The sequence below is a fragment of the Mya arenaria genome, chromosome 4 (assembly GCF_026914265.1).
Source record: "Mya arenaria isolate MELC-2E11 chromosome 4, ASM2691426v1".
In the NCBI taxonomy this organism is placed as follows: Eukaryota; Metazoa; Mollusca; class Bivalvia; order Myida; family Myidae; genus Mya; species Mya arenaria.
Window position 1 is genome coordinate 29,085,821 of NC_069125.1, and position 25,427 is coordinate 29,111,247.

Sequence of the window (25,427 nt, forward strand, 5' to 3'; positions counted from 1 at the left end):
AAACTCTCTAAAGCAAAGATTTACATCAGAAGACCTGCAATAACCTCTTTTGTATTTTATAAAAAAAATAATATTTCACAAAGAATCAATTTCATTGACATCCAAACGCTACATTAAGGCAACAAGCTATCTGAGGATGGCATCACTAGCAAATGATTCCTCTACAGATTAATTCTTATATTACATTATCAACAACTTTATTTAAATATACGCAAACAAAGAAAATATTGGTCATCGAAATTGTTGGCAGGGTTCCACCTTTGTGATGAAGAAAAATCAGCAAGATTTTCGATCTACTTTAGAATAAATGCTCACCCTGGCCTCGATTATTAATGCATCATTATTGTATCAAATGTTATCAAAGTAACCACAAGCCTTTTGCAAACACTTGGCAGTCTTTGTGCCAAAGGTATCTGAAATTCAGCACCTGTCTTTAAAGGACATTATATATTTGTAGGAATATTAAGTTTCACTTTGGTCGAGATTTTTTATTAGCTGCATACTGATTACTGAATACTGATTTTCCATAAGATTTCATAAGTTAGATGAATGGTAAAAAAACAATAACACATAAATATATTTAACAAGTAAGACATTAATAACAAATATAAATTAGGTGAAGTGAATATCAACAGCCCTAAAAGGCATTATAATACTGTAATTATTTTTCTTATGTATAAAAAAGATTAGGACTTTAAATATAACACATGATTTTATGGAAGCTTATTTTTAATTTCGCACTCAGGTCATAAGATAAAAAAAAGGGTCATTGTCGATATATTTAAACGTTTAAACCATACATTTGAAGATAGAGCTTCATTATATCAGTATTAACTTTAAAGTTCAATAAAATCAATACAACATTCTATGGTCTATACAATCACTGGGTATTGCCTACCGTTGTGCAATTAAAAATACATGTATACAAAAATTGTAAATATTGTCAATATTGTGAAATACCCACGAATATGATATCATAGTAAAAATAGACATTGTATCATATATTTATATAAAGACCATACAAGTCTTAAAACTTCCTAATTTTTAGTAGAAGGACAGTTAACAAAAATGGCTGAAAAAGCAATAAGGTACGGTAGATTTTTTTCTTTAATTCAAATTTAACAGTTTTATTTATTTTAACACTGAACAAATTTAAAATATTTTTCTATTTTCAGATCCAGAAAATTACTGAACTGAATCACCTAATAATTTTTAATGTAAAGGAAAACAAATAAAATAATAATAAACATAATGTAGGCATATCTCTTATATATATATATATATATATAAATAAATACCGGTATATATATATTTTCAAGAATTCATGTCTGTTTTCAGTATGCTGTCACAAGCAAACCTAACCGAACTAAGAACAAAAGGATACACCGTTGTTCCTGGAGTGATATCACCGGCTGACTGTGACAAATTCATTGACAAATACAACCAATGGTTACAGCAGTTTAACGGTCGTGGTTGGCCTAAATCAAATAAGGGTCTCATTAGGGGTTACAACACTGGGTTTCTAGAACCAACTTGGGAAGTTCGGCTTCAAGCCAAAAAGGTGTTCTCGGAGTTGTGGAAGACTGAAAAACTCCTTACAAGCTTTGATTCGATTGCGATTGGTCGACCCCCTGAGGAAGGGGAGGAGCCATTCGATGACGGAAGCACCCATTGGCTGCATCTGGACCAAGAATCTACGAGGGATGGGCTACATGCTTATCAGGGAGGAGTTTACCTTGAGGAGGCGTGTCATGATGACTGGACTCTACAGGTCATGGAAAACTCCCATAACGTGTTTGAGAAATTCTTCCGGGACAATCCCAAAGCTGCTCAAGTATCCGCAGAAAAACAGTTCTTCCGACTGAATCAGACTCAGGTGAAATACTTTCAGAAAAATGGATGCAAAATAGTGAGGGTCCCTGTGCCAAAAGGCGGACTGGTTCTCTGGGACTCCAGGTTGGTTCACGCTAATGCCCAGCCGCTCGAAGGAAGAGAGAACCCTGGTCGATGGAGATATGTCGTATTTGTTTCTATGACCCCAGCCAAGTGGGCATCGCAAGCAGAAATGGACTTAAAACGTAATGCTTTCATGGGTATGAAGATGACCAATCACTGGTCTAGTGAGGGTATGGGGCTGATGACTGAATCAGGGGCGAGTAAATCTTATCCAAAGTTTACGCCCGCTATTGCCAGTGACCCTGTGGTACAGGAGTTAGCAGGAGTCACGCCATATGACTTTGACGATGGACAGCCCAACGGGCCTCCAACACCGTTTACAAGACTCGCCCCAACGAAAAAAGTGAATGAAATGGACAGATATATGTGAAGAAGTTTTCATAACATGGTGTTTATACTGCAATATAGACTATGATAATTTTAATGTACTTCTATATTTTTGCTGTATTATAGATTTGTTTTAGTTCAGTATACTCAGCACTAATAAAGAATATCAATGCAGACAGAATTGTACATAATCATATTCTCAAAATTATGTTAAAATAATTTCAAGTATTATGAATTATGTACATAAATATGCATAAAAATATAGTATTATTATGATAACATTGCTATGTTTTCTATCCTCAAAATACTGACAAATGCGTATTATAAGAAAAAAACATCAAATTAAAATGAATGGCTTTAAAATGTCTCCTTCAAGAATTAAGTCTGAATGAACAGCAGTTTAAGTGCATGCATGGAAGTAGAAACCAGCCCATGTCTAATTTTCTCAGTCAATAGCCATATTTAAAAATCCAAGCAAGAGACTTGGGCCTGAATGCTACAAAATGTGCATATTGTCATTGGTTACGTGGGTAATAATTTGATATGAAAATCTTGAACAATATTTTAGTTCGGGCTAGGCTCTGAGCATTTGAGTTTGCAGGGCTAGGGTTCCTTTAAAGCTTAAAGTTTAGTTTGGACTAAGATTTAAGTATTTTAGTTCGGGCTACGGAGTAAGTATTTTCGTCCCGCCAAGTCTTAAGTGTTTTAATTTGAGAAAGGGTAAATGTATTTTAGTTCGGAAAACCTTCAAAGTATTTTAGTCTTGGCATTGGGCTTTAAGTATTTTAGTCTGTGAAAGCGTTTAAATATTTAAGTCCAGGCAAGGGTTTAAGTGCTTTAAATAGTTTGGCAAGGGTTTAAGTGCTTTAAATAGTTTGGCATGGGTTTAACTATTTTAGTCCGGGCATTAGGGTTAAAGTGTTTTTTTTTGTTCGGACAAGGGTTAAAGTTCTTGCACGACATCAACACCCAGATGAATAACACCATGGCTATGAAATAGGTCATCTTTTTTTCTTCTTAAATTAAAACATCGTAGTAAACAAATCTGTTCAATATATATATATATATATATATATATATATATATATATATATATATATATATATATATATATATATATATATAGGTACATTTTTTTCTCATGTATAAAAATTAAGATTTTTTTATTTAAAACATGTTTTGACGGAAACTTTAGCACTGACCAAAATACAAACAACTAATTTTTGATAAATCTTAAAATTTAAAACAACTACATACTTTTAAAATAAGAGCTGCATTATAATTATCAATATCAACCTTCATGTTCAGTAAAATCAATATGACATTCTATACAAACTCTGGTCATTGCCTGCCAGTGGTGCAAAAAAACATGTATACAAATACTGTGAAATACCCTGATCAAATTATGAATTGTATTATATATAAACCATATAAGTCTTAAAATTTCCTCATTACTATAACAGTCCAAGAACAGTTAACAGGAATTGCTGAAAAGGCAAAAAGGTAGATTTTTTTTATAATTTAATTATTTACAGTTTTATTTATATCTTTACTCAACAATTATTTTTAACACTGTTAAGCATACATAAATTATTTTTATATCTTTAAATGAAGAAAATGACCGAACTAAAACGTCATAATTATTTTTTGTTGTAAAGATAAATTAAATAAATTAATTTATGCATTTTATATATATTTATTGAGGAATTATATAAAGAATACATTATTGTTTTCGCAAGCAAATCTGACCGAAATAGAACAAAAGGATACACCGTTGTTCCTGGCGTGATATCGCCCCCTGACTGTGACAAATACATAGACAAATACAAAGAATGGTTGAAGCAGTTCAAAGGTAGTGCATTATGGCAGAAATGGAGTAAGGGAATCATTAGGGGCTACGGCACGGGGTTTTTAGAATCAACTTGGGAAGTACGGCTTCAAGCCAAAGAGGTGTTCTCACAGTTATGGAAAACTGAGAAACTTCTAACAAGCTTTGACACGATCGCCGCTGGTCAACCCCCTGAGGAAGGGAAGGAGCCCTTCGATGACGGAAGCAGCCATTGGTTGCATCTGGACCAAGAATCTAAGAAAGATGGGCTTCATGTTTATCAGGGCGGAGTTTACCTCAAGGAGGCGTGTCATGACGACTGGACCCTACAGGTCATGGAAAACTCCCATAACGTGTTTGAGAAATTCTTACGGGAAAATCCCAAAGCCGCACAAGTATCCATAGAAAAAAAGTTCTTCAAACTTAACAAGACTCAGGTGAAATACTTTCAGAAAAATGGATGCAAAATTGTGAGAGTGCCTATGCCAAAAGGCGGACTGGTTCTCTGGGACTCCAGGTTGGTTCACGATAATGCCCAGCCTCTCGAGGGAAGAGAGAACCCTGGTCGATGGAGATACGTCGTATTTGTATCTATGACCCCAGCCAAGTGGGCGTCGCTAGCCGATATGGATTTAAAACGTGATGCTTTCACAGGCATCACTGGTCAAGTGCAGGTTGCACGCTGATGAAAGAACCACGGGCAAGTAAATCTTACCCAAGATTACCCCGCTATTGCCAGCAACCCTGTGGTACAGAAGTTAGCAGGAGTTCAGCCATATGACTTTCACGATGGACAGCCCAATGGACCTCCAATACCAAGAATCACTGTCCCAAAACGGAAACTTGATCGTCCAGCAGGGGGCAAATATCCCCAGATATCAAAAATCAAAAAACAAAACTATAAATTTTTCATTTAAGGAAATTCTATAAGGATCAAATTTTATCAGCATGTTTATGGTAAAGCTGAGATAGTGGTCCCTGGTTTCATGCTTAGAGTGAATGAAATGGACAGATAATTATATGTGAATAGAATTTGTGTCTTTCGTACTGTGATATGGACTATAATATTATGAACAGATCTTTTATATTTTAGCTGTATATTATGGAATTGTCTTAGTTAAATATAGTGAATAATCCATGCAGACTGTGTTACAGTGTAACATATGTACTTACATTCTCAAAATTATGTTAAACTTATTTCCAGCATTTTGCACATAAATATGCATGAAAATATTATTAAACATTATTGTGAATACATTAGTTGTTTTCTAGTCTCAAAATACTGACAAATGACTTATTAAAAGAACAAACAATCCCAAATTTATGACTTGATTTAAGTGCAAGTTAGCCACAATAATTCGAATTCAAGGATTTTCTTTTAATTAACATTTGGACATTCAATTTGTTCCCTTAACAACGCGTTGAGTTGCCAAAACAAAAATCGTCCTAGACACTGAAGCGGCTTTTAACATGGACTTATAAGTGCCAGTCCGAATGAACATCATGCAGTTAAAAAGCATGTACTAAGCAATCAAGGCCATATTTGTATATTTATTTTCATATCAAACAATGTTTTTGGTTTCATTATTCAGAAAAGAAAACAAATGTTCATAATTAACTAATAGTAAACATTATTTGGACATTGAAACATTTAAAGCTTACCTTGCAATTATTAAAAAGACAAACAGTATTTAATGGGTAAATCATAGAGGGTCAAAATCTTTGCAAGAGTTACATGTAGGTAAACCACAAAGTTAGGGCGATGCCAAGTAGACATTTTGACAACCTACTGCTACCCCTTAAAATCAATGTATGATGTTAATCAAAATATAAGACTCAACTTTTGATCATGTATTGATTATGCTGGAACAATTTTTGACTTGCATTTAGTTTATGTGCGAGATCCTTAAGAAAAGTGAGCCATTAGGGATCCAAATTATTTTAATTTAATCTATTTAAGGACCAAGTATTTGACTTAAAATCCAGATTAAAGTTCATTGCTTAAAACATAAGCCAATTAGAGACAAGTATTTTGTGCACTCAATTTTCCTTATTGGCCTACATGACTGCATAACCATTCATACGGACATTCTTTATAATTAACTACTTACTTTATAAGTTACAGGAATAAACTCTTATTTACTGTCCATTCCTTAAATAAATGTATTTAAAATGTGTTGTTTTTTTAAATGACACTTTACTTTCATCTCCAGGAAACAAGGTTAAGGGGGTGGGGATAGTTTTGCTATTCGTTTTGAATTAATTAAATTATAATTTATGGGTCTTAACTGGCTTTAAGTCGAATCTTTGTGGGACAAAAGATGCCTAAAAGCTTTCAGAGGCAGAATAAACAGTACAGAAAGCCACAACGTCCTGAATAAAAACCACAACTATCAACAACGAGCTGGAATCGTTTCAGTTCTTCTTTCATTGGGAGTTTAATAATATTGACAATAATTCAGCCCAATTACTGAGTTTACTTTTGATAAGTAAATATACGTGAGAGTTTATCAGTGACACAACAGTCGCGAGGGGGTAGAATGGACAAAGAGATGGCAACAAGCCAGAGAGGAGAAAGAAACCAGCTGATCATTCTATTGAACTCTATCGATTGATTTTCGTATTTAAATCCCCCTTACATGACATATGGAACATTATAATTTGAATTTCTGGTACTGTGACTAAATGAATCCATGTTTTGTTTGTTTGATTTGGAAAATGAGTCTGCAGTATGTTTCAAATTTGCATCATAATGATTGACAACAAAGAAATTCAGAGGAAGGTCAATGAAGTGTAACTTGAGGACGTCGAATAACCCCGTGCTAAATTAAGTAAACTTGTTTACAGATAATGTCTAACAATATCATATACTTTGTAGTGACATAAAAAAAATTTGATGGCTAAATGAAAGAAAATCATCAGAAAAAAATCTGCCCAAAAATTGAGATCTAAAAAAAACCCGACAAATTTATTTCAGATTGCATTATTCTTTTTAAAAATTAACAATTTTGTCCAAATAATGAGATCTTACCAAAATTGTTTAAATCATTATCCAATCCGCAAATCAGTTTAAAAAGAACTTTTTCTAGTTATTTAACATTATTAATGGTTGTTGCTATTATATATATATGATGGAATTTGCTGGGTGTGCTCAGCATAGTATCATATAAATTGTAAGCAATAAAATTTTGGTCATTAAAATTGCATGAAAATTGCAATTCCACCAATTACAAAGCTTAATGGTCAATCGGCAATCGGACAGTGACTTCAATGAGATCAAAAACAATAATAAAATTTAATTTATCTGAAGTATTTTGACCTTTTGTAACAAAAACATTAACTTTGAAATCCAAGATGTTTTAAATCGGCTGAAAAGTCAAAGTTCTTGTAACAGCTTTTTCTACGTTTTGTTAACAATCGGTATGCAAATGGTACTATTATTTTCATGGCCATTTTAATCCAGTAAACTTAACTGCATATTTAAAATACAAGTACCACTTAAGGGACATTGCCCTGAATTAAATGTTCGAAACTTTCAATACACGGATATTCAATATATCTATTAAGATGGATTCGATAACAAAACTGTGACACGCCTTTGTATAGGGCAATATTACGTTGCACTTTTGACAGCGCACAACTTAAAATGTTCTATACAATTACAATGCAGTTTTAGAAAATATTTACAATAAATAGAATGTTAAGTTTCTGGTTTAAGAATATGCATTTCACTCACAATTTTACTCCTTTAATTTACTCTACAAGTAATTAACAAATTTCGTAATCGATGATTGAAACAAAATGGACAACTATTATCAATTACAAAATCGGAAATAATCGAGACTGTAATACAGAGCTAAATATTGGTATGACAATATTATCTATGTTTATTTCAACTACTTCTACGCATTAAAGTAGTATTTTATTAGCACAAGTCATGGAATGACAGAAGATTTAATAATTCAAAGAGTGATTAATTACGTGAACGTTCATGCCATCAATTTGGATATAATTACCATGTTATAATTCAACAAATGATAACTGACACATGTATTTTATAGTGGTTAAGTAAAATTAACAACGTACAGTCGATGAAAATCAATCAATTATGATCATAGTTGATTTATATCGCTGATTTTTGGCATCACCCATCGACAATCATTTGATTATATTTGATCCTCGCCATCATTATTACGAATGATTGGTACAAATTTATTTACAACTATCATTTACTCCTTACAGTAAGTAGGTCATAAGTGATATAAGTGCCAGTCTATATCCCAGTAGGTCTGAGATTCCTTCCTAATGTATCCCCATTTGCAGGCTTTCAAGTGACAAATAGGGAAACAAAGTAATTTGAAGGTGAAAATTTAGAAATATAAACTTTAGGGTCTACTTTACTTAAATATTGAAGCAAATAGATAACTACTGAACCTTTTCATCAATTTCGTTGTTTATTAATTGCAAATTAATATTTGTAAAACTGGATCAAATCTTGAGTAACTGGCCAGCCAGCGCTGTCTGTTATTTTTTTTTTTTTTTTTTAAATGTGCACTTCATTTGCTTGTTTATTAATCACGCTGAGGGCATATTAGAACACACTTGTATTTCTCAAATTATTTTAACAAAAAAATCATACAGCTTTTCCAAGGAAAGATAGCGAAAAGAGCTATGAAACCTAACATAAATAGTCAGGTAAAGTCGGGCCCACTTATAAACATCAGTTTGGTCTATCTTAAGCATTAATTGTTTCAAAATACACATAACTACTTTTTAAGCCAGCAAATGCACTCAAATATCAGCCAAGTAAAAATTAGTATAAGCTTACCTTTGCATGTCCCCTCTTGGCAGCCCATATGAGTGGAGTATTCCCTGTTTTCTTGTCTTTAACATCAATACTGACCACATACTCCATACGGTTCCTCTGTAGGAAATTCTCTATCCGCTCGTAAACCCCATCCTGGAATTGAGATGGATTATTTTAAAAGAAATAAATAGTAACTTTGTGTAATTTTTGTATAAATGCTTCTTGCGAGAACAAAACGAATGTACAACTATTCATATCATGAAAACATGCTGCTTGCTAAATCACAAAGCAAAGATGACACTCTTGAAAACCTATTTGCCAGGAAATCTAGAATTCCGAGAATCAGATGTGATACATTTTCTAGTAAAGGTCATGATAACCTTAATCATAAATTCAATATCAGCCATCTAATGACCGTGACCAACGTGCATACCAAGTTTGATGACTCTATCAAACAGGTCATACAAAAGTTATTGATCGAAAATGAAAGTGCTAAATGCCTTTGCCACGGACAAAGACACTGCACATTAATTCCTTTGTCTGCCATGCTTTGCAGGCGACACAAAAAGGCAATCAAGGTGAAACTTGATTGTTTGTAATCTACCATTTTTTTTTCATTTTAAGAATATAAACCTAGTAAAATTTTTACTTCTCAAAAATAGCAGACAACGCTATTGAATTGATTACTGCTCCTGAACTGGCCTTTGCAGATCATACCAATCCATTTATCCTGCGAACCTACAGTTCGAATCTGGTTTAGGTGCTGTTTTGTATCAGAAACAGGACAATACAAGGCACCTAAATATTGAACTCTGCAAATATTTCGCTTTGTTATTTAGACACCAACAAAAATCATATATATATATAGAGCTACTAATCTTTATATCATTACTCACTCGGGCTGCAGCAATGAACAATTCTTCCAAATCCGACCCTTTCTTCCCAAGCAGTTGCGTGGCGATGTCGTAATACTGCAAACCAGCAGACGACACCCTTGGGACCCCCTGCCCGCCCTGTCTTCGGGCGTTGGCATTTGTGTTTGAAGCGGTTGCCATGGTAATGTTGTTACCATAGAAACCGTCAATGTCCTGGTCGACGTTTGGATTCTCTGGCATTTTGCTGTCAGGAGGGCATGCATAACCACAGATGTCGAGCTTCTGTCCTACCCCGACGTTGAAACCTGAAACAAACAATCAAATATTTAGCAATTTAATCTTGCACAGTCTGTGTCTATTTTTTTTTTAAAAAACTACTACCCTAAGAAGGTGAGTTAGCTGTTTCAAAGTCTGTTTTCAGGGTATAAAACAGTACTTTTGTCTCTAAGTTATTTCCAATGAAGAGGCTCAAACCAACAACCTATTTAGTGAGAGGCACATACAGATACCAACATGGTGGTGTGTAAGCTTATTTAAACTCGCACTCGGGCCTTGACCATTCAGCGAGTGCTCTGATAAGATTGTTAGTCATTTAAGGTGTTTTGGAGCATATGCACAGACAGAATGTAACCCTTGTTAATTTAGTTACCAGCTGGTTCTTTAACATGCACCAGTGTTTATTACTGTCTCACGGGACCTCCATTTAATGTCCCTCCCAAAAGGAGATTTAATTATAAGCATTTGTTAGTGGTGCTATGGGGAATCAAACCTGCAACCCCTGGATTAAAAGTTAAGTGTGTTACCACTAAACCACAAATTCGCCACCAATACCAACAAATCTACCTCAGCCTTTTCATTGGTAAGTTGGTATAGCGGTATACTTTAAGGTGTCAGCTAATAGGATTTGGGGCACTCACAGTCTTATGAAATCTCAAGCTGGACATCAAAACTTAAGTTTCTCTACCTTAAGCATGATTCATAGCTGTCTTCTTAACAATCATATTTTAAAAAAGTGGTATACACTATACCTGAATTACATATAAATTCAGAAGACAAAATTATTTGTCAGATACAAAAGATCATATATCATTAACACTAAACAAGACAACTTGATGATAGCTGAGCCAACAAGTATATTCAAATACTACCACCATTTTTCTTTCCTACTGATTACAAAACAACCCATTTATAACCCTGAAATCGTAAGAAAATAATCTGACCTTTCAATGAATGACCCAACATAGCAGTCCCGGACCTTCATGTCATTAATCATCCATTATTGAAAACCAAAACATAAGCTGACCTTCACCGTACAAAAAGTCCAATTTGCATAATTCTCTGCCTTTACGATCCCTTTATCAGATATGATCATTCAAATATTTCCATGTTTAATACTCGAAACATAATTTACTTTCATATTCCTTGATAATGTGCATTATCTTAATGCATAAATTGTAACTTTGTTTAAGAATGTACTTGAAAACCATTTTCAGTTTGTGAAACCTTAAATATATCATAAAGCTAAGTAGAATTTGTATATAAATATTTCACCGTGTAGAAATAATTGATCTTCAATGAACCAAGATAGAGTGCTTTAAAGTTCGAACAAAAGGAGCAGAAGATAAAATCTCTCCAAAAATACTTTGTGTGCCTCGCAAAACTTAAAAGGCTGTCATCGTCATGCTGATAATGACAACTAAAGACGTCTATCTATCTACTTGTAGATTATTTGAGCGACTTCAGGACTGTCAAGTATCATATGAACAAATTACTTACCAAAATATTCACAGTTAAAATAGTACCAACTCATCAGTCATGTGAAGTCTTGCTTTTCATTTACAAAAATCATGAACAAAATTCTAAGAGCGCCATGAGAAACAATAGTTAAAAGCCCATCCCAAGAGCGAGCAATCACCAAAAATTGAGAGGCCACAATCCAGAGTGTCTGAGGCAAATTGAATGGTTTTCAAATATATCCAAGACATTGTGCCAATATACATTTTAGTCAAGTTTGGATAAGATTTGGATAAAATAAATCACAATTTTAAAGCAGGCAGTTCTGATTTTGTAACAAATTGGCAATTCAAGGGCCACAACTCTGGAATGACTTTGGTAATCTTTCACTGGTTATTAGTTTATCATTAATAATATACCCATTCAAAATTTTCCAAAGTTTGGTGATCCTAGACTTATTTTATTAATAGGTAAACAATGCATGCTCAAGTTTGGGTCCCAAACAATTCAATTAAAGGACCATTGCATACTATTAAATCTTGCAGGCTTGATCAATCTTTGCTAAACATTATGCTTATATACACTTTTTAACCAAGTTTGGTAAAGATTGACAGGGATGGGATATTTAATGGAAAACAGAGATTTTGATCAAATTTTGATTATTCAAAGGTTATATAACTCATGAGTGACTAACTAACTATCAAACTTTTCTGAAATATTATGACGATAACACCATAGCAAAGATTGGTCAAGATGCAAACAGTAAAGCACCATTATAAGATATCATTTCATCACCACAGTTATCATTTCTGCACCACAGTTATCATTTCTGCACCACAGATATCATTTCTGCACCACATATATCATTTCGGCTGACCACATATAATTTATGCATCACATGCATCATTAAATTTCTGCACCACAGATATCATTTCTACACCACAGATATCTTTCTGCACCACAAATATCATTTCTGCACCACATGCATGTTTAGATTTCTGCATCATTGATAATTATCATTTCTGCACAATGGATATATCATAATTATATTATATTATGCATAATCCAATGATATTATTTATGCACCATGGATATCATTTCTGCAAAATCAATATCATTTCTGCACCAATTAAATATCATTTCTGGATATCATTTCTGCACAAAACATATCATTATCATGTTCTGCTACGTTGTCACAGAAAATAACATATCAATAATATGCGCATCAATCTGTTCCAATTTTTTTCTCACTTTCAGAACAAAAGCAAGGACTATAAACCAACTACGTCTTAAAATCACCCCTACTGATCAATACAATGAAATGCAGGCCCCCAACGATAGCAGTGTTGTCACCGATGAAACTTTTAATGACATCCTTAACAAAACAAATCAATTTACGGCCAATTTGTCTGGGACATTTTGTAAGCTGCTGTTATTTCTAGAATGGAAAATTGTTTTAAAAAGAAGTATCATTGTACAAAACATTGAACAATGAATTTGAATGGCATTTTGAACAGTACAAAAAAAAAAAGCGGAATTCATTATTTGGCCCAATCCATCAATGCGAATGTCACTAAAATACCCCAGTCAACTCTAATTCTCAACTCATTTTACCACATAGCATCAAAAGTATAAAAAAAAGTTAAGCACTTTTTAAAAGTGCATTCTCCCGATGAATATGTTGATTAAAAACTTTTGTCAAGATTCCAAAATATTTTTTAATTATTCTACAGCAAATAAAAAGTTGAGAGAACAACTGATTGTTGTTGTTTTAAAAAATGCTGTAGAAATAAAGTATTACTTCTCTTGGAATTATTGACAAAACAAATAACACATTCTATGAGAAAGTACGATTTAAAAAAGTCTAAACCATCGATACATTGAAATTATAATGAATCGTTATGATGCAAATGAGTAGAGGTTCAGCTTTAAATGACTTGAGAATTTTCACGATATTGAGGTGACGCAACTTTGCAAATAGCTTGCCAAAATCTTGCAAAAAAATCATAGGTAAAGATTGGGCAAATAAGAATTACTATTAAAGGCAAATTTGTCTGAAAAAATCTCTATGCGTAAATGTCTTTAATTATGATGCCTTTGCCAAATTTCTTTCAAAACACCAGTTTCTACTGTTATAACTTCATGCAAAACTTTAGTTTTAATGACTATACAAAACAACAAAATAAATCATAATAAAACATTTACCTTTCAAAAATAATGAAAATCTGCCCTTGTTATTCTCCTTCACCAAGCAATTTAAATGTCCACCAAAACTACCATTTAATACTATTAGATAAAAGCTTCAATCAACGACCATAAAAATCGTAACATCAAATTTCTTTTCAAACTTCTAAACTTATCTCTAGCTCCTTGCACTGAGAGAACCGTCAATATTATGATTTTCTTGTGTTTAATTTCTCGATCAGCTGTTCTACGTCTTTACTGTTTTGACCTACCCTATTTCTGGCAGCGTCCCAAGTCCTTGATCCCTGACAAAATCAATGCTCATGATTGCAAGGTTTTTTCCCAATGATTAACCAGTTAAATGACTTCAATTTAGGCTACTGTTGAAAAAAATAAAGTAAAAAAAAAATGTTTCAAGTAATAATTTATGAAATTACAAATAAATCAACATACAAATTATATTATACCCATCCCAAAAGCCATTCAGCAATTACAAAACAATGAAAGGTCACAATCTAGAATGTCTGATCGAGGCAAATTGATTGGTTTTCAAACCTATCCAAGACATTGTGCCAATTATATATATAATTATATACAATTTTGTGGTCAAGTTTGGTTAAGATTAGGGAAAAAAATAAGACACAATTTTAAAGCAGACTGTGCTAATTTGGTAGTATTACTATCCTCGAAAGGTCAAAATTGGGTATCACAACTGTAGAATTTCTCCAACATAATTTCATCATTTTTATTTGTAATAATAAAATCAAAATATATTCGAGATGATTTAAATGCGCCACAACAAATTTCCAGTGCCAAAATGCTTATCATGTCATGGAAAGTTTGCCAATTCAAAACGGTAGTACTTTTATATATCATGTGCCAGTATATTTTACGTTGTGACGGCACCGTGCCAGTATAAGGTCAACATATCATACTGGGCTATGCAATGGTCACTTTATTTATTAGCTGTCTGGCTGAGTTTTATCAATTGGAAGTGATTGACCGTATAAAGTGTCCTTTGATTACCTCAGTCTCACTGATCATCAAATTGTCCTTCGATTACCTCAGCCTTAAATCATCATATTATGTGAAAACAAAGTTTAAATTTGTACCGAAACAAGCCATTTTCTAGGCATTGACTGGTCAGATATTCTGACACTTTCCTTGGAATGGCTGAATTCTTAAAAAATCTTTTCTATTTTAGGCCAGAGTTTTTTTATCTTTAGATTTACGGGAGATTTTTCAAAAAGTTGGGTAAGGAGGAGGAAATAAAAATAAAAATAAAATCCATAAAATGTCCCAAAGGAGAAATAAATAAAAATAAAACGGATTTTTCTCCGATTTTTTTTATTTTTTAAATCTTATATCCTGAAGACAAAACACACCTTACTTGTGTCAGCTATTTCATAGGCTGAAAAAAGGGTGATAGATCACCACAAAGTTTCAAAATCATAATTAAAAGATCCTTTTAATGACTGAAAATATTGACCTCAACACTGTGAGTTCAAGCGCTCATTGAAATTAATTGTATATATTTGTTCTATGCATATGAGGTGCATATATTATCAACCCATGGATTTTATGAAACATGTCAGTGTAATAAAGAAGTTTAAATGGCCAATTCTAACCTTTTGCCCACAATATAAGCATATCCTTTCCATTTTAAGTAATCAAACATTGAACAAAGTTTCAGACACGGTATAATAAGGTCAAATGTGTTTTTCTGTCTTTAAATAAATAGCACCGTGACAATTTACCGTGATGTGTTTTTTTTATATAGAAAATATAACCAAAAAAAGTAGAAGCCCTGATGGAAATTCCTCTTCACTTCAAAGTTTGACAGGGCTTACGGATACACAGACAGTCAAAATCTACATTTATGTACTTCACCAAAGAAAATTCGGGAGCATTAAGATAAATTTTACAAGTGTTATATGTTTCAAAATACCAGGTCTAAGAACTGATTTTAGAATCAGTCCTGAAAAATATCCTTCTAATTCCAGCTTTGCCCGTTGGCAATAAGCAACATATAAGTTTGACTTCTTGCACTGACCGCCAGATATCTTACGTTCAGATTTTTTCTGTTTTATCGGAAACACACACTATGTTATTATTACATCATTTTAAGTATTCTATAACGATTTAAATTCTAAATCATTATTAAACTAATTAACAACTACGAATATCACGATACCTTGTGTTTTTCTCTTCAAATATGTGATCGTGAAGCAGTGTATTCAATGCTCCCCAGAGTCAAATTCAGACAAGGATATTTTGACTATGATGAACACGATATCATTTTGCAGTTTGTTTTTGTCAGAAGCTATACATTTTTGCGCTGTAATCCAATTCATCCTTGTTAATATACGACGTGCGCCAACGACTTTTTAATAGACAATACAACCCACGAATTTCTGTCTCCTTATTTTGACCGGAAGTTTCGCAATCATTCCACGAAACGCGAACAACATACTGAATCTACAAAAAAATCACAATAAACACGCTCTAAGTTCACCACGGTTTGATTTAAAGAATGAAACATAAACATCGGAACGTTTTTGTAGTAAAACATTTCTATATAGCTGCAGAAATTGTGAGAAATATGGGGTATGACAAAAAGTACTTTCACTTTTGACAGGACGTTGTTATGGTAACGGGTACCTGTTCTGTTTCCCCGCGTATTTCCGACTGGTTTACGTGATTTGTGCAGTAAAAAGACCGATAATGAATGACAATTGGTACACCAGTTGGTTCTGAGATATGGGTTATAGAACACTTATTTTATTTTTTTCTTAACCTTGGAGCAACGTTCGTCGGAAAAAATAAAAATAAAACTACGAAAATGAATTTTATTTTTATTTGGGTTTTGCAATATTTAGGTACGGCGCTCCCGTAAATCTAAAGATTTAAAAACTCTGGCCTTACTCAAAATTTGCAATTTTTAAAAGGTTAAACTTCTTACATTTTCATTATTTATTTGGCATTTTAACCAAATGTTATAGATATGGTTTAAGCGCCAAAAAATAAAATTCACAGGGTACCAATTCACTTTATGCCTAGAAAAAGACCTTGAGTACATTATCATTGTTGGTGATGGTGCCGTAATTGCTCATTGGTGAAGTTTGATTTTTCAACTAAGTACTAGGTACATTCCATAGTGGGAAGGGGCCGTAACCTATGTTTGAAAAACTCCTGGCCCAATCCCTTTCCATGATCGACGATTGTCATTTTATATGAATGCAAGATTTGATACATTGCACTTTTTTGTTGTTGTTAAATCTTCATTATAGTTATCATCATGCAATAAAATATCTTCAAATTAAATTCCATAGTGGGCAATTACTTTGGGCTTTCAAGCCTTATTTTTGTCGCTACTTTAACTGGTGTTTCCTACACAAAACATTTAATAAAACAAACAAGTCACTGGCTTCACTTTTTATCATAAATTATTAAACCAGAGTTATGGTCCTTTTTAAGTCTTCTTTTTGCCACTACTTAAACTCATGAAATATTTCTTTCCTACACAAAACATATAATAAAACAAACAAGGGGCATCACTCTTAAATTATTAAAGCCAGATCGAGTTATGGGCCTTGCTATACATAAGTGTATTGACTCTGGCAACATATATACCAAGTTTCATTTAAATATCTACAACAGTTTAAAGTTTTAAAGCTTTTGCAAAACAACACTGTTGACTATAAGACACCAAGGTTTTTTATAATGTCAATAACGGTCACTCTCCTTTTTTTCTTAAGCTAATAATCTTCTCCGAAGAAGATAGTCAACACCATTTAATAAAATAATTTCTTTCAACTTAAAAACAGAAAATCTTATAATCATGGCATTGGCCCAGCAATTTTTTCCGTTTTGTAAGCTACAGATGACCTGCTTCCTTAATATGCAATATAAAACAAAATTACATAATCCATCTAAATTATACTAAAGGATTATGCTTTATTCCCCTACTCAAAGCAATAACAACCTCGAAGTCTGAAACAGTATCGAAATCAAACCAGGGGGGTGTTCTAATTTTATCGCTGATAAAGAAGTGATCAAATAAGAGCATGTCCTGTAAACAAGAGAGTATTTAAGTTCCTTTTATAATAGCATTGACGCGCTTATGGTATTTGGCAACTTTGGCCATGACTGGTAAAAAAGTGGCTATAAATACTCACAGTAATGTTGCCAGTAGAAAATAGAACCAGACAAAAAAATGTGGAAAGAAGCTGGCACAGAGGACAACATTTTGCAAAAAAAGGTTAAGCATTTAATCAGTAAGCCCACACCAAACTTTTTTATTCCTTCAGACTTTGGCAAAGAAAAATTGGAACAAGCGCTAGCAGACATATTTGATATACATGCTATTACGTCGTTTTATGACACTTAAATGGCTCTAATTTAAGAAAACATTTTTTGTCATGTTGTCAATTTTTTGGTGGAAAAAATGGAATTTAAGGAAACCTATAAACCATAAAATTGACAGTAATTTCAAAAAATGAAACATAAATTTTTTAGGTGGCCTTTTTTAAGGAATGTGACCTAACCCACATTAATAAGCATGAATGTAGAAATATAGTCCTTTTAGTGTTAAAATTTGATGTAATGGTGATCCTATATCATAATTGTGTCTTTTTTAAGATTATGCATGCTGACTATGTAACTAACAATTATGCCCTTACTGCAGTAGTACTAATGTCAATTTTTCGATTTTGTTAAATATTTTTTAACATTTTCTACACAAAAAACTCTTTAAAAAACACAAAAATAATATGGGGTGCCAGGTGTCCAAAACTTACAAATTTATCAGTCGGATCCGTAAAAAAATAAAAATATTTTTGAAGTATATTAAACAAATCCTTTCTTATTAGAGAAATAGCGATACACTTCTTAATAAAAAGTATTAATGATTCAGTGATTTATGAAACTTAAACATTATAAATATTATTTCCCATGCATTGCAAGAATGAACTGAAAATACAATTTGCACAAAGCCAAAGTTCTAAAACCATTCAAATCTTAGAAAACTTAACCTACCGTAAGTTTCAAACATTTAATCCAACATTTCTGATTTCATATAAGTATTAAGCGATCATTCTCACATTTAAAAAGTTTTAATTGCTAAAAGAGGCTTATAATTAACATCTAAGCAAGATATCCACAATACTAATTTGTTTATTGGGAAATCATTACCATTAATTATCACAACTGTTTACTATTATCAAAAAAATGCCTTTAATGTCTTAAACATCAAAAACGTATACCCCATTGCCTAACATAGTGTTGATGGCACCCAATATACATTTATACATCTTTTATCAGGATGAGAAAATACATTGCAAAAATGTGTTAATGCTATAATGATAGCCCCTTGATTCAATTACTTGCAAGAATTCAGGAATTTTAAGTATTCTTATATTGGTAATACAGGTACACACATTACTGAATAAGTGTTTTTTTTTATTCTGGTCTTTTTAGAAACCCATCAGGGGTAAATCTCTTGACTTCAAATAAAGTTTACACCAAAAACGGATTATACATCGGATGACAATGACGAGAACATTATTAAACTAGAACTGTAAGCCATATGCTAACGAATACCCCCCACCCCTCCATGTCTAGGTTGTTTGCCCTGGAGTTAGGCCGGACAAAGCTAATTTTGCCTACAAGGGGAGATAACTCCAGTCAGGGTCATGTGACCTGTACCAAATTCACAGAGGCGAAAGTTTACAACATGGCCATTAATTTCTGAAAGTTTGATAAAGATTTGTTGAATAATAACAAAGATGAATCCCGGACAGGGCTTATTTTGCCTACTTTAACACATCAAGGGGAGATAACTCCAGTCAGGGTCATGTGACCTGTACCAAATTCACAGAGGCGAAAGTTTACAACATGGCCTTTAATTTCTGAAAGTTTGATAAAGATTTGTTGAATAATAACAAAGATGAATCCCGGACAGGGCTTATTTTGCCTACTTTAACACATCAAGGGGAGATAACTCTGGTCAGGGTCATGTGACCCGTACCAATTTCACAGAGGCGCAAGTTTACATCATGGCCATTAATATCTGAAAGTTTGAAAAAGATTTGTTCAATAACGACAAAGATGAATCCCGGACAAAAAAAAACGGACGGACAGACGGACAGACGGACAACCCGATTCCAGTATACCCCCCCTAAACTTTGTTTTGGGGGGTATAACTACAGCAACTATTTCCATTGAAAAGCAGATCTCAACAAGCTTAAAACATAGGGGACAATTCAATATCATTTCTACCATCAGGTTATATCGAGTGCATATGTAAATATTTAATGCCTCATTTATATATAAAGAAATTCTACGTACCATTGTCCCAAAGAGATAATAATTAAGTTAAAAGTGCCAAACATGAAGTTTACAAACTGTCAGAAAATCCCATATGAAACATACGGAAAACTTTAAGCATTGCAGTTGAGAAGCTCTTGAACAACTTTATTACCAATCAATGATTGATTTCACATTATAAATGTAGCAAAGTGATCAATAAAACAGCTACCCGACCTAGAGTGCCTAGAGAGCGAGGCAGGCTGACTCAGTTGTCTTCTGGGACGGTCAATAATTCGGCTGATCACTCTAGGGACAGTGGTTAAGGAACTTCAACACTTTATACATGTCATACTTATAATAGCTGTAATTTTCTCATTTGTACTAAGATTGACTTTTGGTAGTTTATTTTACGATGCAAATATTTGTAATATTATCATCTTTAAATGGATATAATTTGATGGAAATAACATAACAGTTACATAGAAAAGAATATTAGAAAGCATCGTCGATCTATGAATTAATATTTGCCTCACATAATAAGAACAGAACAGAACAGAACACACAGTTTATAAATACTTTAACAATAGCTGTTTTAAACTGATATTTGCCACACATAATAAGAACATAACAAAACAGAACAGAACAGACAGTTTATAAAGACGAGTGCCGACTTGCACTTAGAATCTCATCTAGTATGGACCAGTTTGTTACCTCGATGTTTTTAAATGAATTTTAAGAAAACGATAATATGCACTGCATTAAATGTAAGGAAATATTAATACAACATTGTATTTAAAATTAGGTAGATGACAATAAATAAGTCATTTCCAATTAAGGAATGAATTGCGGGGCTGATGTCATTATCGGGGTATGCCAACGTAATTAGGCTGGTCAAAGTGTGTGGAGTCCGAAGGAAAATTTTATTCAAATGACGTCACAATTACGCGGGAAAAGATCAACCACTTGAAATAACTTTTAAACATAAAATTGAAACACTTTTAGCAACAATGCGTTTAAAATATAATAACTAAACAATTTCTAAAATGTTGATTTATATATTACGGGACCTGCTGACAGAATACAAACAATAAGAAGATCAATAGTTTTCATGTGTATTGTTATGGGATAAATTGCAATCCGAACATATCCGAAGATGTTGCGTTCATCGATTGATAAACGCATTATTGCCGAAAGGCAGCTCATTTAAGGAATGGAAGTTGAGGTGTAAATATTTTATTTTGACACAATAGCATTCCCTTAATGTCATTATAGCTAAAACATTGTGATTAATGATTTATCTTATTAAAAATTCATACATTAAGCATTTATATATGTAATTGTCTTAGTTATGTAACGTTGGACTTATACGAAAATATATGACTAATTTGTTAAATTATTTAAGCCAATCTTCAATCTATTCTTGTCTAATTTGTGCAATTATATTCAAACTACAAAAAAACGTCTCGATGTAATTATCCCTCAACCATAGAAATAACCTTAATAATTCACTAATGATTCCAAATGAACAACGAAACTGAAACTATTTGCATGAAATTTCAAAGGCTGAATGAAAACTTGGCTTAATTTTATTCATTGAATATTCAATACTTAAATGCTGTTCCACAATTAAAACAAGTAAATCATTACATAGTAAATTTTAGTTACAGTTTTTGGGTGTGGACAGCCTAGTGCAAGACAAATGAATAATTTTTTAAAGGCATTTTAGAAGATGAAATAAATTATGCACATAAAAATAATGTTACTGGGCCGTTTTAACTAAATGTCTGAAAGCTCATTTCAAAGTCAGTGCAGCACTGTGGAATTCCTCAACCAAGCTTCTTTCAAAGGTCAATTACCCATCTCAGAGCCTTTTTACTCGTCCTTACCGTAGCCTTATAATACTCTACTTCCCCTAGGGCCAGACCCTGCTTTATTCCCAAAAATAGCCTCTGAAATTCCCCATATTTAAAAAATTAAATTAAAAAATAGGGTGTATTCCCCTTATATTGTAAAAGGCCCTGCACTATATACTTTCAAAAAAGTAATGATTACATGCAAGTGCATATCAAGAAAGAACTCTCACTGGTCCAGCTACATGTAGGCCTTTGATAGTTACAAAGTTCTAAGAATTATCAAGAATACTTGATTACCTGGTTAGTTCCATATTTGCAGTAAGGGGAAGTAAACAGGTGTGCTCAAAACTGAACGTTGATTCTAGCGCCTTTTTGTTCAAACACTGGCTCTCTTGTTTTTCCCTTCTGAAAATAAAATTTAACATGTTTTAAATTAACTGTTTATATGCAAATATTTATAATTGCCCAGCCCTTTATATAGAAAAAACATGCAATGAGTTATATCATGTCATTGTGTATATCAATATTGCCCTTTGATTAATTGGATTTAGTACTACATGATTTAACCAATGATATACAACGTTACAAATATCAGCTATTCCTTTATACAAACATATGTTGTTGGTTACATTTCTTTAAGAACAAATACCCAATCGCTGAAGAGTCCGCTAATTTTAAATCTTAAGAAATAATTATTTAGAATTTAAAATGTACATAAGCTAGCGCTTCATGGAATTTGCGTTCATAGAGCATCAACACAAGAAAAATGAGCGATCAATCCTTAATAGAAGCTTATACATAGTCATAGCTAATACAGAATAATCTATTAGCAGGTTTAGTTCATGCATTACAAAATAAACAAGTTTATTCCAAGGGAGAAAAATAATTTTGTTTAATTTGTAATGCGTGAATTATAACAAGCTTATAATTTATTGTTGAAACTCAGGTACTATGTGGATCTTTAACTCAGTCACATACACCAAAAAACAAGATAGAGTGCGCAAAATATTAACAGCTCTAATTGACTTATTTAAAGCATTGAAATTAGGGAAATTGGGATTTAGAGTGGTTAATTAACATAATACACAAAATTATACTTCAATGTGTGTTACTTGAAACAAAGAACCAAATTTCATACAGTCATATGATACATTATGAAGAAATTTGGGCGGAACATAATAAGATTACATTTGGACCACTTGACCGTGATTATCATGTGAATTGTTAAATGTGTCCTGATAAAAAGTGATCAACTCTTGTGCAGGTGTCAAAATGTTATCATTTATCTTCAGATCATTTTTCATAATATTTACTTACATGAATTGTAAACGTTCAAGCTATTTTACATCAAAGCTGTTTACTATCACATAATTGACCAGATAATAAATTTACTACGTTTCTAATATTTGCGATGTTCTAACAGTTAAACTAACACAATAGATACTGCACCTACTACTCATAGGGTAGCTAGTGTTTTAGCCAGGTTTTAAAAAGGAAATGATGCCACAGAAAAGGGACAGGCTAAGGAGGCCCGAAAGGGCACATTGTGCTGGACAGTGAATAATTATAAAGCATTATGAATTTCATAGAACATGTTAGAAATTTGAAGTAACATTAGGTTTCGACCTCCAAATTTGTAATGTACGTTTGAATTCATAATCATATTATAAGTTTTAATAAAAACAAATGAAATATTTCATTACCTTAGACATTAAATTCACTGAAGGCAGGAGGGTGCAGCACCCTACCGTTACCCTCTAGCAAAAACCTTAGATTAGCACAAAAATTATCATGTGTATATTGAAATATCTTTGTAACTTATCCACATGGTACTTATTGCACAGTAAGAGCTTTGTTATATGGTTAACGGTTCTAATACTAGTTAATGCATAAACCAAAAGAAAGAAATGACTCTCTATTTAAATATGGTACAAATTTATATACTGTTTAACATGCCTGAGGTAATCTTAAAAGTTAATTCTACAATTTTCAATCCAGAATAGTTTGGGCTTCTCAAATTTTCAACAAACAAGAGTAGCCCAGTAAGATGCCAACCCCATAGAACTAGCACTATGCAAATACTTTGTGAACATTTTTCTTTGAAAAGCAGGCAAAGTTGAACAACCAAATTGTTGTAGGTGTTCTATAGATCCTGTTTAAGATATAATTATATATGTTCTGGCTCTCAGGGGACTGGGCTCCTCTAAAGGGGAAATTTTGTCGGCAAAAAAGAAATGCAAATGATATTTTTCATTAAATGTTGTTTACTGTTTAGTATAAATGTACATTCTAGTGATAGTATATTGCAGAGGAAAAAATCATGTTGATCCTAACTAATCAAACCTGTCATGTACTATGTGCTTGTATATCATAGTACAGAATGTATGTTTTAAGCTAACTTAATTAAGCATTGTCATAGAAATATTTTATAGTTAATACATAAATAGTATTACGTGTGATATTAATAATAGTTAGCTTTCATTTTATGATATAAAGTACCTTTTCTTTCATTTATCTTAAAATGAGTTAGTATTTTGTATATATGTATAAATGCAATACTTTTAAATAATTACTACCGTATATGCATTTCATGTAATTATAGTTGAACTTGATGTTCTCTGAAAATAAATTTTGAACTTGTAATCAAACTTGAACTTAAATTTGTCATTAACAAGAATTTTCACACAAATAGATAATGCGGTCACATTTTTGTCCCAAAATCACTAGAAAGACAGCACTGATGTATAGCATTTAGCCTGTTGAGTATAAAATATTCTCATTAAAAGAACAACTCATGAATTATAATAAAGATTTGTGCACAATGGAGATTGGCATGGCAGTGTTCATGAGCTGTGTCTTTTCTAGGATGAATAAGGAAGTTACCCTATTTTTTCAAAGATTATTTTTGTAACATGAGTGTGAAGATCATAGATACTGTTAACTTTCCAGTCAGTGTAATTTAAAAAACTGTTTACATGAACACTGGTTAATGCACTAGTCAATTGTAACCACGGCCCTCCCAGGTCTGGGGAATAGCAGGGACTTTGACTTTCGGGCCAGCAAAGCCTGGGAAAAATCCCGCCCTGCGCGGACGAACCGCTGGTAAAATCCCCGCCAAATGCCCCAGCACCCCAGGTACCCTAGGTAAGGCCCATTTCCCGCTATATTTGGCGCGAAGACAAAACCACCGCATTCACCCAGCACTGTGCGGCCACCTGAAAGGTAAAAACACGGCCAATTTCCCCGGCTATCCCCGGTATACCCCCCGACCTGGGGGCCTTACAATTGACTGGTGTATAATAATGAGACAGACGCACCTTGAATATTACATACATGCCATATCCCCCGGCGGGGGGAAAAATCCCCCGGAATTTCGATCCATTTCCCGGTCTCCCGGCGGGAGATAAAAATCCCCCGGAATTTATATAAAAAAAAAAAAAAATTTTTTTTTTTTTTTTTTTTTTTTAGAAATTTTACATCAGGCAATAATGACAAAGTAAGTGAAACCACAGTATGTGAGTGAAACCGAATGTAAAGAAACAACTAACAACTCC

At 32.9% G+C, this 25,427-nt stretch overlaps 2 protein-coding genes across 6 annotated transcripts in view; one reads left to right on the plus strand and one right to left on the minus strand.

Annotated features, from left to right (window-relative positions):
• The window catches only part of LOC128231131 (uncharacterized), a 74,125-nt gene that overhangs the window by 47,490 nt on the left and 1,208 nt on the right, over positions 1-25,427 (minus strand). For all 5 annotated transcript variants that reach the window (XM_052943559.1, XM_052943561.1, XM_052943558.1 and 2 more), the window contains exons 2-4: positions 22,171-22,278; positions 9,815-10,098; positions 8,940-9,071 (exon numbers count right to left, since the gene is read on the minus strand). In XM_052943559.1, coding sequence (XP_052799519.1) covers positions 8,940-9,071; positions 9,815-10,033 — 351 coding nt within the window. In that variant the 5' untranslated portion in view covers positions 10,034-10,098; positions 22,171-22,278. The remainder of the gene's footprint in view (positions 1-8,939; positions 9,072-9,814; positions 10,099-22,170; positions 22,279-25,427) is intronic.
• On the plus strand, positions 962-2,657 carry LOC128231132 (uncharacterized). The gene is made up of 2 exons (XM_052943562.1): positions 962-1,088; positions 1,339-2,657. Exons 1-2 carry the CDS (start codon positions 1,069-1,071, stop codon positions 2,324-2,326), a joined length of 1,008 nt encoding a protein of 335 aa, XP_052799522.1. The 5' UTR covers positions 962-1,068; the 3' UTR covers positions 2,327-2,657.

Coding starts and splice junctions, on each gene's coding strand:
- LOC128231132 (XM_052943562.1), top strand. CDS start 1,069: ATGGCTGAAAAAGCAATAAG. Junction 1,089..1,338: donor ATGGCTGAAAAAGCAATAAG/GTACGGTAGATT, acceptor GTCTGTTTTCAG/TATGCTGTCACAAGCAAACC.